Source organism: Leptonychotes weddellii, chromosome 9, assembly GCF_054177405.1.
Source record: "Leptonychotes weddellii isolate Sample4059 chromosome 9, ASM5417740v2, whole genome shotgun sequence".
Classification (NCBI taxonomy): Eukaryota; Metazoa; Chordata; class Mammalia; order Carnivora; family Phocidae; genus Leptonychotes; species Leptonychotes weddellii.
In genome coordinates this window covers 7,568,536-7,584,747 of record NC_138377.1, presented here as the reverse complement: position 1 = coordinate 7,584,747, position 16,212 = coordinate 7,568,536, and the positions used below count along the sequence as shown (strand labels likewise).

The 16,212-nt window shown below is 46.2% G+C and overlaps 1 protein-coding gene and 1 non-coding gene across 2 annotated transcripts; both read right to left on the bottom strand.

Moving 5' to 3' along the window:
• Positions 1 to 4,398: 4,398 nt before the first annotated feature.
• LOC115938060 (U6 spliceosomal RNA) lies at positions 4,399 to 4,502 on the bottom strand. Its single transcript, XR_004073252.1, has one exon. It is a non-coding gene; the product is annotated as a U6 spliceosomal RNA (small nuclear RNA).
• Positions 4,503 to 13,272: 8,770 nt separating this feature from the next.
• On the bottom strand, positions 13,273 to 15,836 carry TCL1A (TCL1 family AKT coactivator A). Its single transcript, XM_081829736.1, has 3 exons — positions 15,679 to 15,836; positions 14,714 to 14,781; positions 13,273 to 13,729 (listed from the first exon to the last, which is right to left on the bottom strand). The coding sequence occupies exons 1-3, from the start codon at positions 15,796 to 15,798 to the stop codon at positions 13,273 to 13,275; spliced, it is 645 nt and encodes a 214-aa protein (XP_081685862.1). The 5' UTR covers positions 15,799 to 15,836.
• Positions 15,837 to 16,212: the final 376 nt, after the last annotated feature.

Below are 16,212 nucleotides of genomic sequence, written 5' to 3'. Positions count from 1 at the left end.
CATGATCCCAGGATCCTGGGATTGAGTCCCATATTGCGCTCCTTGCTCAGTGGGGAGCCTGCTTCTCCCTCTGCTTGCAGCTCCCCCTGCTTGTGCTCTCTCTCTGACAAATATATAAATAATATCTTTAAAAAAAAAGTAAAAACTGGGATTAGTGAACGAAAATCAGGATATGGTATCTGCAAATCTGTCTTTAAGGATTATGCAGAAATATGAGAATAAAAATGCATAATATACAAGTTTCATTCTTTTCTTTATATATGCAAAAACCTTTAAGTAGCCACAACAAAGCTAATAATATAGTGTTATTTCAAGTTTACCTTCTCTTTCTGTGGCATTAACACCTGGATAAATTCTTCTTAGGTAGTATGAAGCAAAGGGGCTGGGGGTGCTTGTCACCCTGTTCAACAGTCTCCAAGGAAAGCAGAAACGTTGAAAAAAGGCAGTTGTAACTTGGAGCAAAAATTGACCTAATTATATGTCATGTTTTTAAAGGCGAGCCCTTCAATACGCCAATTGTGATTTTTTTTAATCGAGCAAATTGTATTATTCTTGCAACATTTCTTCATCTCTAGCTACAAACCCATAGTCATTCTTTCCCCCGTTTAAATTATATTAATCAAAATAAAAGAACAGGCACTGACGTTTGGTTTGTCCCTCAATGCTTTTTATGACTCTTGACAAAGTAAAATAATCTTAGAAAGTTTTTGATCTTTTTTTCCCCTTAAGAACACTGTTAATGATCCTTCCCACTAAATACAGAACATATATCATAAAGAAGGAATGCTGATTTTTATTGTATCTACTACTTGCTAGGTTTCACATCTGCTGGCTCATTTAATCTTCAAAGCTACATCATGAGATAGGTTTCCACACGCCCATCTTGTCAGAGGCAAGGAGACGGAGCTTCTGCGAGGTGAAGCGCTTTACTGTGGGTTTGAGGAAGAAAGCTGTCGACTGGCATTCTAAGTGTGTTTGTCTTCCGAGAGCGCAAAAGCAGCACCGTGACCAAGAGTGTGGACCAGAGCCAGGAGCCCGCTTTACTCCACGCCTGCTACTTCCCAGCTCTGTTAACTTGGGGCAAAGTGTGGAATCCAAGATGCTATTTTCATTTGTGTGAAAGAGGCAGCATTGTAATAATCCCTCCCTGACGGGTAGGTTCTCAGAATGGTTCTTTCTTAGCCACGGCGGGCTGGCTCTCAGTCCTGGGCCTGGCTCAGGCCCCCCGCAGGACCCACATCCCACCCGATTTCCAGCAAGCGTTCCTCCATTGTTGCTGGCCATACAAACACTCTATCGCCCTTCTTCCTTCTCAACTCAAACACTCTGAGCAGGGCTACTAGCAAGAAAGGAGACAGAAAGAGAAAGACAAGAGAGAACCCGTAATTGGCCACAGCAGCTCTGACTCCTAGGAGAGACACATACTTCCTTCTTGGAATAGTCTTTTATTTAGCAAAACCCGGTGATGTGGCACTGAGTCACTGAAGAGCCAGCCCCAGGCAAACGGAACCAAGTTGTTCTGCGCGATAAAGTTAAGAATGCTAGTTTTTCAAGGAGTAGCTACATGAAGGAAAGAAGGGTCTGTGAGGGAGGGGGGAGCCCAGAAAGATGAGGTGATGGGCTTAGTGGGGAGTGGAGGGATGACTAAGAGATCTTTTTCTTTTTTTTTTCAAGATTTTATTTATTTATTTGACAGAGAGAGACACAGCGAGAGAGGGAACACAAGCAGGGGGAGTGGGAGAGGGAGAAGCAGGCTTCCCGCAGAGCAGGGAGCCCGATGTGGGACTCGATCCCAGGACCCTGGGATCATGATCTGAGCTGAAGGCAGTCGCTTAACCAACTAAGCCACCCAGGCGCCCCGAGATGTTTTTCAAAACAAGTGTCTAAGATCCCACTTTAAGGCATTAGTCTGAATGTTAATCCACAAACCTCCTCAAACCCTCACGCTTCACTCCAAACAGGCCCCCAAAGTCTGTCACCTGCAGCCCTGTGGCGAAGGCATCCGAGCGGCGCCCAGTGTGAGGTGGAGTGATGGGTATGGAACAAGAATGAGAGGCATGGGAGAGCATCCAGAAACCAAACTAAATCAGTAGACGCTGTAGTTCTGAAGTAAGGGGAGGTGATGGGGAGAAGTGGGACCTCACCGAAGCCTCTGGAGAGACAGTGAAGGGTGATGTGGAGGTGGCGGGAGTCGGACTAAATTAAATCTTGTCTAAAAGGATAGAGTTCCCCGACTGGCGTACAGATTACAGCAAATGCACGGGATTTCATGATGAACTGGACAGAATTACCAAATTACGAGCAGAGTCTATTATTTTTCTACAGGATGAACTAAATGTGTGTGTGCCTTCGAAGATGAAGGTTTACTGTGGCTGTCCATGAGCCTCAAGGGTTAGAGGATCAGCAGAAATGAGACGTTCAGCTATTTAACCCCGTACAATCCAACCAAACAGGCAGTGAAGTGGACATGGCTTCTTGGTGTCCTTGTTTGGTAGGTGATGAGGCAAGTGTTGGGGGGAGGTACCCCCAACTGTTGCTCAGCTCAGAGCAACACCAGCCAAGGTCTCTAGATTCCAGCTTTTTCGGCCCTCCAAGCCCAGGGGCCCAGGTAATCAGCACCTCAACCAATGAACCTGCTGTGTAAGTACCACATCAACTGGATCAGGTTCCAAAGCTGAGTTTGTGCAAAGAGCTCTTCCACATTGAAATGTTCAGTTTAATAGTTTCAAGGGCTATTGATTTTTTACCTCAAAACTATGAATGGCCATTACAGTGAAGTATTTCTGAGAGCATTTTCTTGGAAAATACCTCACTTAAATTTGTAAATGGTGTTTGCCATAGGAGGTTCCCTTGCCAACACTGGGAGCATTCACTGACAATGACTTCACTGGACCAGTTCACGTTAACTCATCTGGTATAAAAAGATGAGGAAGAATCTTTTAGAATTAATATACCTCTAAAGGTATTTCCCCTTCTTAAATAAAGTTGTTTTGTGAGCAAAATACAATGACACGAACAAAGCAACTTTAAAACACAATAAGAATCAGGGCAAGGTGGTGACAGTAACATGGTTTTCCAGTCTCCTCAAATTACAAAAACTAGCAGAGTAACTGGGAGAGAAAAAGGGAAAAAGTATATAAAATGGAAACATAAAAAAAAATTAGTAGAAGAAAAAGATCAAAAGGATTTAAGAGACAGTGATGGATATGGAAGAGAGCCAAAGAATCCAACATATGCATAAGAGACCCTCCTTCCCCCCTTCCCCCTGCAACAAAAGGAAAGAAAGTAAAAGTAAGGCTGTAGAGAGGAACAAATAAAAGCAACTATTAAAGAAAAACTTTCCTGAAAACAAACAAACACACTGACTTGAACCTGTGCGTTTAAAGGGGACATGTTGTGCCTGGACCAGAACAGTCAACTCCAAGACATAGTCTACTAAAATTATTTTGTGTTTGTCTTCCGAGTGCGCAAAAGCAGCACCGTGACCAAGAGTGTGGAGCGTCTTCTAGGAACCCAAGGAGCTGCGTACATTTAAAAATAGTGAAAAGTATTTTCACAAAAGACTTTACTGAATAGAAATCCTTTTGGCATAAGGTAAAATGACTAAGTAACTTACAAGGTATTACACCTTCACAGAATACTTTAACGCTAAAACACAATGGAAGAAATGAAGTAACATAGTACAGATACCCAAGAAAGAAAATGGAAGCCAACTTTTTTTTTTCTAATTTGGCCAAAGTGACCTTCAAGTGTAAAGGCTACAAACTGTGATGAAGCTGAGGTAATCAGGGAATAATGCTCCTGTGTGCCCTTCCTGAGTAATATACTAACCAATATGCTTCAGACAATCAAGAAACGCTTAGAGAAGCTTTTCCTAAGAACTACCGATGAGCACTGAATATATTTAACTGTAGAATGAAGAGTAGTGGGCCTAGGGTGAAAAATACTTTGTACTTGTCATACCCTCTGATAACGAAGATGTAATTCAGGTATCAAAAAGGGACAGAGAAGGGAAAAATTATATAGAAAGTAAGCTTGCTGGTTGCCTTAAAGGTTTCATTTAGCACCAAACAGATACCACATTAAATACTTTGGGGAGAAGGAGTAGAGGGGAAAGAAGAGGTTACTAATTTCAATATTGTTCATAGTAAGAGATTAAAAAAAGACCTACACCATCTAACGTGGTAGCCACCAGCTATATGTGGCTATTTAAATGTAAGTTAATTGACATTAAATGAAATCTTGAATTTGGTTTCTCAATTAGAGTAGCCACAATTCACATTTCATTTCATATGCAGCTAGTAGCTTCCACACTGGAGAACACAAATGAAGAACATGTTCATCATTATAGAAAGTTCTTTGGACATTGTTACAACTGATAGCTTTTTTTTTTTTTTTTTTAATCTGGAATGCTTCAGGAATTTACGTGTCATCCTTGTGCAGGGGCCATGCTAATCTCTGTATTGTTTCAATTTTAGTATATGTGCTGCCAAAGCGAGCATAACCAATAGCATTTTTAAAAGGAGTAAGGATACCACCCTGAGATATCAGTGTAAAGGTAACCATGGAAACAAAACATCTGATCTATGGTATTTGGTTATGGCAGCCTAAGCAGATACAGATAGGGATTCTCTACATATTGACCTGCAGATTCAACACAATCACTTATCAAATCTCCTTGACTTCACTTCAGAAACTGACAAGCTGATCCTGAAATTCATATGCAAGTTCAAGGGGCCCAGAATAATGAAAACAATCTTGAAAAAGAACAAGGTTGGAGGACTCACACTTCTCAATTTCAAAAAAAAATTTTTTTAAAGATCTTATTTATTTGACAGAGAGAGACACAGCGAGAGTAGGAACACAAGCGGGGGGAGTGGGAGAGGGAGAAGCAGGCTTCCCATAGAGCAGGAAGCCCAACGTGGGGCTCGATCCCAGGACCCTGGGATCATGACCTGAGCTGAAGGCAGACGCCTAACTGACTGAGCCACCCCGGCACCCCTCAATTTCAAAATTTATCACAAAGATTTAGTAATCAAGACAGTATAGTATTGACATGGACAGATGTATATTTATCAATGGAAGAGAACTGAGAATCTAAAAATTAACCCTGACTTTTACAGTCCACTGACTTTTGACAAGAGTGCCAAGACATTCAATGGGGGGAAAAACAGTCTTTCCAACAAATGACACTGAGGCAACTAGCTGTTCACATGGATCCCTACCTCATACCATACATAAAAATTAACCCAAAATGGACCACAGACTTTAATGTAAGAGTTTAAACCATAAAACTCTTAGAAGAAAATATAGAGCAAACATTCATGACCTTGGGTTAGGCAAAGCTTTCTTAGATATAATATTAAAAACACAAGTGATAAAAGAAAAAATAAATTAGAATTCATCAAAATTAAAAAGTTTTGTGTTTCAAAGGATACCATCAAACAAGAGAGAAGACAGATTAGGAGAAAATATTTGTAAATTACATTTGATAAGGGAGTTGAATCCAAATATATAAAGAATTCTTATAACTCAGTAATAAAAAAATAACCCCATTTAAAAAAATGAGCAATAAATAAATCATGGAGATGTACAGCATGGTAGCTATAGTTAATAATACTGTATTGCATATTTGAAAGTTGCTATGAAAATAATCTTAAAAATTCTCATCATAAAAAAAATTTCATAACTGTGTATGGTGATGGATGATAACTAGACTTATTGTGGTAATCATCTGGCAATATATACAAATATCCTATCATTATGTCATACACCTGAAATATAATGTTACACATCAATTATACCTCAATTAAAATAATAGGCAATTGATCTTAACAGGCATTTCTCCAAAGAAGATACACAAATGGCAGTACATGAGAATGTACAGACATCCTTAGTCATCAGGGAAGTGCAAATCAACACCACACTGAGATACCATTTTACACCAAGTGGCTAGAACAAAAAAGCCACACAATAAGTGTTGACAAGGATGTGGAGAAATTGGAACTCTCACACACTGCTCTTGGGAATGCGCGGCTACTTTTGGAAAACAGTCTGGTGATCCCTCAAAAAGTCAAAAACAGGTTACCATATGACCCAGTAATTCCACTCCCAAGTACATAACCAAGAGAAATAAAAACATACGTCCACCCAAAAACTTATACGTGAATGTTCGTAGCAGCATTATTTATAAGAGGCAAAAAGCAGAAATAACCAAATGTCCATGAACTTATAAAATGTGGCATATTCATACAATAGAGTATTATTCGGTCATAAAACAGAATGAGATACTGATACATGCTAGAATACGTATGAACTTAGAAAATACTATGCTAAAGAATCCAGTCCGTTTCTATGAAATATCCAGAAGGCGCACAGTCTACAGAGATGGAAAGGAGATTAGTGATTGTCTGGTGCTAAGAAGTTTGGGGGCATTATGGAAGAACCGCTAGTAGTTGTGCGGTATCTTTTTGAGATAATGAAAATGTTCTAAATTTAATCATGGTGATGGTACAACTCTATGAACATGCAAAAAATTGAATTGCACATTTTAAGTATGTGAATTGCATGGTATGTCGATTATATTTAAATAAAACTGCTATATACCTATATAGAAATTTTAAAAAGGAAATAAACACCCAATTAAAATAGCTAGAAAAAGGGAAAAGGAAAACAAAAAGTACAGAATGAAAGATAAAAACAGACATCAATGAGATAGAAAACCAAAAAAAAAAAAAAATAGAATAAATGAATCAAAAAGTTGGTTCTTTGGGAAATAAAATAGACGAACTTGGGGTGCCTGGGTGGCTCGGTCAGTTAAGCGTCTGCCTTCGGCTCAGGTCATGATCCCAGAGTCCCAGGATCGAGTCCCTCATCAGGCTCCCTGCTCAATGGGGAGTCTGCTTCTCCCTCGACCTTCCCCCATCTCGTGCTCTCTCTCAAATAAATAAATACAATCTTTAAAATAGACAAACTTAATTTTATGAAGTGGGATAAAACACAAAACAAGGCAAAATAAGAAATGACAAGGGGCAATAATAACCCAGAGAGAATATGTAAAGTCATGAGACTATTTTGAATAACTATGACAATAAAATATAAAACCTAGAGGAAATTCATGCTTTCCTAGGAAAATTGATTTAACTTAAATTGACCCCAGTAGAGAGAGAAAACTTAAACAGACCAATTTTCACAGAAATAGAAAATTGTACAAGTGCTCTTTCTAAAGAGGGACGAGGCTTGAATGGGTTCATAAAGGAATTCTACCAACCTTAAAAAAAAAATTCTAATGTAACTTACACTATTACAGGATGTAACACAAGAAAAGTCTCCAAATTATTTTTATAAACTGAATATAACTTTGATGCCAAAACTTAACAAAAACTGAGGGAGGGGGGAGAAGAAAACTCCAGATCACTTCCACTACAATGCAAAAATGTTAAATAAAATATCAGCAAAGAGATCCACCATCATACCTTATACATCATGACCACATGGGGTTTATTCCAGGAATGCAAGAAAGAGTCAATAACCAATATTAACATGGTATTATTAGAGTTCAAGGAAAGTATCATACGATCATCTCCTTAGATATGGAAAAGGCATGTTAACAAAACCCAATCCCCATTCAAGTTAAAATTCAAAAAAAGAAATTGAAAGATATTTAACATGATAAAATACAAATATTTCAGCTCCAAAGCCAGGCTCATGCTTAATGGGGAAACTCTAGAAGCTCTCTTGATAAAATTAATAAAAGAATGCCCAGCACCTCCACTATTTACCATAGTGCTGCAATATTCGACAAGAGAAAGGAGTTCTAACCAAGAATTAGAAAGGAAGAGGTAAGGGGCACCTGGATGGCTCAGTAGTTAAGCGTCTGCCTTTGGCTCAGGTCATGGTCCCAGGGTCCTGGGATTGAGCCCCGCATCGGGCTCCCTGCTCAGCAGGAAGCCTGCTTCTCCCTCTGCTTGTTGCTTCCCCTACTTGTGCTCTCTCTGTCAAATAAATAAATAAAATCTTAAAAAAAAAAAAAAAAAAGGAAGAGGTAATAATATCTCTCTTTGTAGATATTATCATTATACACCTGGAATACTCAAAGACTAAATTAAAACTACTGTAAATAATGAGATAATTTAGTATATAGCGGATTATAAAATCGACATACAGGAAACAGTAATAGGCATTTTATACACACACGAGTACAGATACAACCCTTCAGGCAACGTCCCGTTAAAGATGACAAAAAGGAGAGACACCCTTACAATAATAAACAAAAAGCCCGAGAATAGCTTTCAACAAGAATGGGCCAAATCTTTATGATTAAAACTGTAAAGCATTCTGAAAGACACAATGTAGACTTAAATAAAAAGCAAGACAGGGACGCCTGGGTGGCTCAGTCAGTTAAGCGTCTGCCTTCAGCTCAGGTCATGATCCCAGGCTCCTGGGATCGAGTCCCGCATCGGGGTCCCTGCTCCGCGGGGAGCCTGCTTCTCCCTCTGCCTCTGCCTCTCTCTCTCTATCTCTCATGAATAAATAAATAAAATCTTAAAAAAAAAAAAAAGCAAGACAATGTTCTCGGATAGGATGACTGCGCATCGTAAACATGCCCAAGGTGCAGAAAGGACAGGTTGATGGGGGGGGGGGGGGGACTCCAGGATGGATGGGAGGCTGACACCACCAGAGCCCACAGATCACTCTCACCGCCACTCAGAGTCGGGTAACCTGACGTGGGTGCTTCCCGATCCGATGCCCTGGGCGGTATATACGGCCCCACCTATGGAAGATTTGTACCCAAAGAATTAAAGCAGAGTCTAATCAATTTAATGGCAGGTTTACAGGAAATAGGAAGAGGAGAAGCATAGAAAGGATACTCTGGGAGGCCATGAACGAAATCCAAAAGGTCTACAGGACAATCTACCTGCATAGATTACAAGAGACATGAGACACGTCACCACCCGCTGTCTGTGGAAAGACACTGGAGATCAGTGAGGACATCTGAAACCAGACTGGGTACGAGAGGGCGTACTTAAATTACAGTTAAGGGGCGCCTGGGTGGCTCAGATGGTTAAGCGTCTGCCTTCGGCTCAGGTCATGATCCTGGGGTCCTGGGATCGAGTCCCGCATCGGGCTCCCTGCTCCGCGGGAAGCCTGCTTCTCCCTCTGCCTCTCTCTCTCTCTCTCTCTCTCTGACTCTCATGAATAAATAAATAAAACATTAAAAAAAAAAAAGACATTACAGTTAATTTTGTCAGGTGTGATAACGGCATGGTGGCTATCAGGAATGAAAGTCTCGTCTGTAATACGTAAGAAAATGCTTGTGGGTGAGATTCTCAAGTACTTAAAATACTTCAGCAGAACAAACAAAATGGATCCCCATTCTGTATGGGGGGACAGGAAGCAGGATGGGCATCTGCGGCTGACACCAACAGACATTTGTGCCCTGGGTTCATCCGTTAGCTTCAGGAATGTTGTTCCTTTGACTGCACCCCCTCTCCTCCCCCGTTCTGCCTCATCAGTTTGTCCCCTTCTGTGCACATACCCAGGCTCGTTACTCAACCCAGGAAGCCAGGCTTCTCCGAGCCCCCCTAACAAAGCTCAGAGCGAGGTCATCCCTCTTTCCTCCCCTCCTCTTGGCACCCACCTGTCACAGCACTGGAACTTTCCCTGATGACATCACCGTCCATCTCCAGGTGACCAGATCCCAACGTGGGTCACTCACTCCTCTTTCCTCAGCCCCCAACAGCATGTGTTCCTCGGTCCCCTTCTTAAAACACGTTCTTCTCTTGCTTCCAAAGACACCACCACCTCTGCCTAAGTGACCTCAGTCAGGCCCTGGCTTTAATGATCATGTGTATTTTTTTAATGCCTCCTACATTTATCGTTTCAGTCCGGACCTGTGTTCTGGACCCCTGTTCAATCAACAGCCCATCAACACGCCGGAATCAGAGGCCTCTGGAACTCAACACCACCCTAAACCCGAACTCTGCTACTTCCCCCTTTGCCCAAGTCTTGTCCCCAACTCAAGTGGCGGCATCACCATCCACCCAGCTGTTTCAGCCGAAGCCCAAAGTCACTCTTGCCATGGAACACGGAGATTCTGCATTGTATTTACAGTTAATTCATTAGGGCCACTTACTCTTATAAAATGGCCTTTTAATGAGCAGAAATACTATTGCCGTTTCTAATTTCCACAGCAAATTAAATGTGCACCGCGTGCCATTTCCTCTCCCTGGGACTCTCTTCCCTGCTTTAAGAATCTAGCTCTCTCTCATTTTCAAGGTCCAATCTCAGAGGCCACCTCTAAAGATGATTCGGAATTTCTTCCCCATCCGACCTAACTCACCAGCAGATTACCCTGTTGTATCTCCTCTGTAGGACTGTGCACCCCAAGCTGCTCGTTGGTCTTTTTCCAAAACAAGAGCTGCGTGAGAGCAGGGCCTGGGTTCTGGTCACTGCTGTATCTGGAGCCCCCACCAGAGTTCACAGTGCCAGTCTGACGTTTCCCAAACAAGCATTTGGAACAAGAACAGTCCGTCTGCTTGGGCTGCTGTAACAAAATACCAGACACTGGGTGGCTTAAACAACACACATTTATTTCTCAAGGTTCTAGAGGCTGGGAAGTCCAACATCAAGGTGCCGGTAGACTGGGCGTCTGGTGAGGACCTTCTTCCTGGCCTGTAGACAGCTGTCTTCTGTGTCCTCACTTGGCCTTGCCTTTCTGCATCTTCCTCTTATCAGGGTGCTAATCCCATCACGGGGTCCCACCCTCATGACCCCAGCTAACTGTAACCACTTCCCAAAGGCTCCACCCGGAGCCTGGAGGTTAGGGCATCAACATATGAATGTGGGGGGACACAGTCAGCCCAAAACATGAACGTTCTTCTTCCTGGGCCAGTTCCTAAAATGAGGCAACTGGGTGATCTCTGACATTCTTCCTGCTCTGACGTCCTGATGCTCAGTCCCTACCAAGAGGGGTCTGTCTAGGAAGAGCTCCCACACACCAAACTCTTACACTGGCAAGCCCTGTGCAAGGCAATGGGGTTAAAATCACAAGAGGGGCCCCAGGTCTATCTGTCCAGATAAGACTGGGATCAGGGAATATAAAATAGGACAAGCGGTACTTTTCTTAGAGAATTCTCTTATTAGATACTTAACAAAATACATATCATTCCCCCCACATCTCTCTGTGATGAGGAAGCTACAGACCATGGTAACAACAAGGGGCGAGGACCGGCACGTCACACAGGATGGATCACTTCTCCTGGAAGGCATCCCTTGGTAGTACCTGAGGCCCTGCTTACCTCCTCAGGAAGAGGGGGGCAGGGCATGGGGTGGGCTGGGCTGTGACTGCTGGGGACAGTTTCAGGTGAGGAGAGGGACTCCTGCTGACACTGGAACTAGGCACGTAAGGACAGTGCTTGGTGAGTGCCCCCACAGGGAGGGACCACACAGAGGGACCCTGAACACGAGGAGTTGCTGACAAAGACTTTCTGGGGTCATGGACTCCAAGGGTTCTCAGATCATGCCTCCAAGAACACTAGGGTTCTGAGCATTTGGATTACATGCAAGCAAAAAAAGGAAGGGAGGGAGGGAGGGAGGGAGAGGGGAAAAATAGATTTCCAGCCTTCTCACCCAAGTAAAACAAATACACTACATTCATGAGTATTCTTTCCCTTTCCAAATTTCTAATTTGGTGACTGACTACCTGTTCTTGCTTCTCTCCAGGAATCCAGGTCACGGACAGAAGCTGGTTCAAGCACAAATGTAGATAACTGTTTTACATTTAATCAACATTGCAAAGTGTTCACACTACATACAACTTCATAACACCAAGGTGTGTGGGCACCGTTAAAAAGAAGAGGCCCCTTCGACCTCTGTCCCCCTACACATGGGCCACCCAAGGGTGTCCGCAGTGCTCGCCGGCTCGGCCTCCCGCTAGGTTGTGAGCCGTGGCTCGTGGCCTAGCGGGCTCCTTGGTCCTGCACGCAGATCTGGGCTCCTCCCAGGCCTTCCCTCGAACTGTACCAGAGCCTGCCTGCGCAGCAGGGGCTTTTATAGGCACGGTCAAGTGCTGACATGCACCAAGTGCAATGGCTGGTCCCGGGGCTCTAAGGCCTGGCCCTGTCTCAAGTGAGTGGGCCCCATTCCCTTGCGGCCAGAGGCGCACGGAACTGAGGGAACAGAGTGAGAAGCAGGCACGGGAGGCCACGGCAGAGAGAGGCCAAACGCCATCAGTGGACGGAGCCACCCGGACGGCAGCTAGAGCTGGGGCAGCTGGGGGAAGCCACACAAACCTGCCTCCTCTCCAGTCCCAATCTGCCAGGGTGGGGGGGGCCGAGAGGGCTGCAGGCAAGCCCCGCAGGCCCCGGGGAGGGCTCATCCTCTGCCCCTTGCTCCCTCCCGGACTGGGAAGTGGCAGAACAGAACACGCAGGGCCGGGAAATGAAGGTGAACGAAGGCCAGCAGCACTTGGACTCTGGGGGCAGGAGGAGACAGGAGCTGCGGGACCTGGGCCCAGAGGCCAAGAGAAGGACAAGAGAAGACAGAGTCAAAGGCAAAGGGAAGGACGTGGCAGAGGCGTGGGGTGGGGTGGAGGGCGGGCAGGAGCAGAGCTGCTGGGGTGAGCTGCACGGGGAGCTTGGGGGTCACTGCGGGGCCCCCCCCGAGCTGAGGCCTTGCATCTGAGCCAGGGCAGATTACGAATAGAGCGAGCGGCCCGGGGTCAGAACACCAGGGTTTGGAACCTGCCCAGTCACTGTGCTTCCTCAAAGCTCATTTTTGTAACCTAGGAAATGAAATCATTCCTAGCTCAGTCGATGTGATGATCGAGCAGCAGTGCCCTAAACCGCGAGGCACTGTACAGATGTGCGTCCCTACTACGAAGGGGGCTCCCCTCAAAATTACTAGCCCCCAAGGTGCTAAAGGGGAGAGCCTGGATGCCCAGACCCGGAGACCCTCAGAGGGCAGTACCGTTGGGGGTGGGAGTCAGCACTGCCTTCAGTGGGGGGAGGGTGTTCTTTCTTTCTGCCCCGGTCACTCTGGACTGACAGGTGCTGGCCCCGAAGGTACTCACCTGGTCACTCATCTTCCAGGTCCGGCAGCTGCTCAAGGAGCATGTCCTCCTTGCCACTGAACTGCACGAGAGAAGGGGGTGAGAGGCCGGGCCGGGCAACTCTTCCTTCTGTCCTTCTATCCCCACCCCGGGCCTTCCAGGAGCTTCCAGGAAGCTGCCTGGGGGCGGGGGATTCTAGGAGCCCCTCCTCCCACCAGCCTTCACCCCCTGGCTGCCCAGCAGAGAGGCCCCCCTGGACTGAGGGGGCTTCTGTTAGACCTCACAGAGTGGCCCAGGCAGTCACTTCTGACCTCTCTCTGATCCAGTCCTTTAAGAACCTGCAGTGTAAACTCCTTCCCTTGTTTAGCTTTTGGTGCAGAGATGGGGGAACGGATACAGCTCTGAGGCCAGACGTGGGGGGCGGAGGGGCAGGGCCACCCCAGATGACCCGATGGTCCCTGGGAGAAGGACACACTTGCCTCGATGTGGTACACTATGCGCCAGAAACTCGAGTCTGAGCCTCGGTATCTTCTTCCAGGGTAGAGCTGCCACATGGAAGGGAGCGGGCATGGGGCTAGTAGGCTGGGGCACACAGCCTCCCCCAGGGACACATCCTCCTGACGCATGAGTACCTGGAGGCTACTCTCCGTCTGAAGGGAAGGGAAGACCAGGGCACGCCTTCAGGGCCCGGGCTCCCCAGCACGCAAATCCCCAGAGTCCTGCCCACCCCGCTGGCAGCCCGGCCGGCATCTGAGATGCTGGTGATCACTGTTCCCAGCAACGTCCCCCCTTATGCCATGCACGCCCCTCTCAGGGACGCTGGCGAGGCCAGGATGACTGGCACTCACAGGTGTCTAGACACCCAGACAGGGCCACACGGAGCCCGCTGCTTCCTGACAGACTTAAAGCTTGTCCCTGAGCTTCCTTAACTGCAGTGTGGTGCTGATGTCAGCTCCATGGGGTTTTATTTTATTTTATTTATTATTTATTTAACTTTTTCTTTTAAAGTAATCTCTATACCCAACGTGGGGCTTAAGCCCACAACCCCAAGATCAAGAGTCGCACGCTCCACCGATGGAGCCAGCCAGGCGCCCCCGTAAAGCCCCACTGAAACAGGTGAGAGAATACTTTTCCCCACCTCCACCACCACCCCTCTCCTGCAATAAGCTAACTTGCCACCTTATGGTCATATGCCTCCCAATCAGCTCCCCGCACAGCAGCCGGGGTGCATGTCTAAAACTCTCCAGTGGCTTTTCACAGCAGGTAGAAGGAACTGCAATCTTAACCACGGTCCACAGACCCACTAATGTGGGCCCCTGCCTCCCTCATCTCCCATTCTGTCCTTCACCCTCCACCCTGTGCCGGCCACAAGGGCCTCCTCGATATTTCGGGGACATGTCACATTCCCAGTCATCTCTTGCATTTGTGGTCCTCTGCCTGGAACATTCTCCCTTAGATCTACACAGGGCTCACACCCTTCTTCGAGACAGGTCTCTGCACAAATATAGGTCTACAGGGACACATTTCAGCAAAATCCAACTCTCTGAAATACACATGAAGCACGCATGTCTACAAGGGAGCTTCACAAAGGTCTGCATGACAGGCAAGTGCAAGTTAATACTCTTGAGGGGTCTTGCCTGTAGACCTTGCCCCACTCGTTACTGCCTCTCATCCTGCACAGCAGCCTCAATTATTTTGATGTCCTGCCCCTCCCCACCCTGCAGTGCCAGCTTCAGAGTAGCAGGATTTTATCAAATTCACTGCAAACCCTCACAGCCTAGAATTGTGCTTGGCATATAAACTAGGCCCTCATGTTGGTTCAATAACTACTTTCCAAAGCGGAAATCATTCTTTAAATTTTCCATCCATGAAATAAACTGGAATTGTTAAAAAATAATTCAGATCATCCTGCAAGATGTAAGTGGAAATCACCATTCTTGCTGTGTTCGTATAGGTTTTCTATATCCTTCAACCACTTTTGGTCTGCTTGTTCCTTTTTTTTATTAAGTCAACCTTTACATATTAAGAATACCAGTCCTTTCCATTACAAGGGGGTGAATCCTGCCCCACGGTCCGCTAGTGGGTTATGCTTTGAGCATAACTTATAATAATGATTATGTGAAATACACTGCTTTGTGGTTTTGGTGTCATGTTTAAGAAGATATTCGCCAACCAGAGTTTTTAAAAAAGATATTCACATAAATTCTCTTCAAATACCCGTCTTAAAAAAAGTAAATATTTGATGTTTAAAAGTACATACATGTGTACTTAAAGAAGAAATTAAATGCCAATAAACACGGTGGCTAAGAGCCTGGAATGTCAAGCCTATCACCTACTAGCAGGACTACTCTGGGCAGGTTTATAGGTTGTGACTCAGTTTTCTCATCTGTAAAACAGGGACACAGTCACTACCGTATAACTTTTTGCTGTTTGCTGTTCTATAACGTAACCGTCCTGCTAGGACATACTTTAATTTTGCTCTTAGTCCGGCTCTTACACCACTGCGTTCCTGCTGAAGTGCGCTCCCCCGAGGCGCCCCGACACCCCCGAAGTCCGGGGCAGGGCCCCCCACGTGGCGGCCGCGGACGCCCACGCCGCCCGCCCGGCCCGCCCCAAGGCCGCTGTACCTCGATGGTTATGGGCAGCCAGGTGCGCTGGTTCTCGTCCACGTACACGGACCTCTCCCAGATCCACAGGTGGTCTGGGTGCAAGGCTGCGTGCGCCCTGAAGAACGGGAGCTCGCCCATGGCGCCCCGGGCGACTCAGGAGCCGCCGCTGGAGCCTCTCGAACTGACTCGCTGGTGCGCGGGCCGCAGGACCCCGGCGCTTTATAGCGGGACGCGCGCGGGCGCCCCCCAGCGGCGGGGCGGGAGGAGGGCGGGAGGAGGGCGGGCGCGAGGCAGGATCCGCTCTGGAGCTGGTCTTGCTCCGGGGGACCCTGGCCGCGTTTAGGAGAGCAGCCCCAGCCCCATAGACTCGTGGCTTTTTCCAGCTCCAGCTCCCACTCCCCACTGCTGGGGAGGGACCCCTGTCTGTGGCCTTTGGCCTTTCCTCTGTCAGGAGGTGCCAGCGTCCTCCACTCCCTGGGACGCCCAGACCCCCACTGTCCGAGTCAGCCACTGTGTGTGACTGGTCAAGTCACACCCCAGACCGGGACACCA

Excerpts from the sequence above, each read along its gene's own strand:
- TCL1A (XM_081829736.1), bottom strand. The coding sequence starts at position 15,798 with ATGGGCGAGCTCCCGTTCTTCAGGGCGCACGCAGCCTTGCACCCAGAC. Across the intron at positions 14,782-15,678 it reads GGCTGCCCATAACCATCGAG|CTGGCACTGCAGGGTGGGGA; the intron begins GTACAGCGGCCT and ends GCTACTCTGAAG. Across the intron at positions 13,730-14,713 it reads GCTGTGCAGGATGAGAGGCA|GCGTGCCCTGGTCTTCCCTT; the intron begins GTAACGAGTGGG and ends CGGGCCCTGAAG.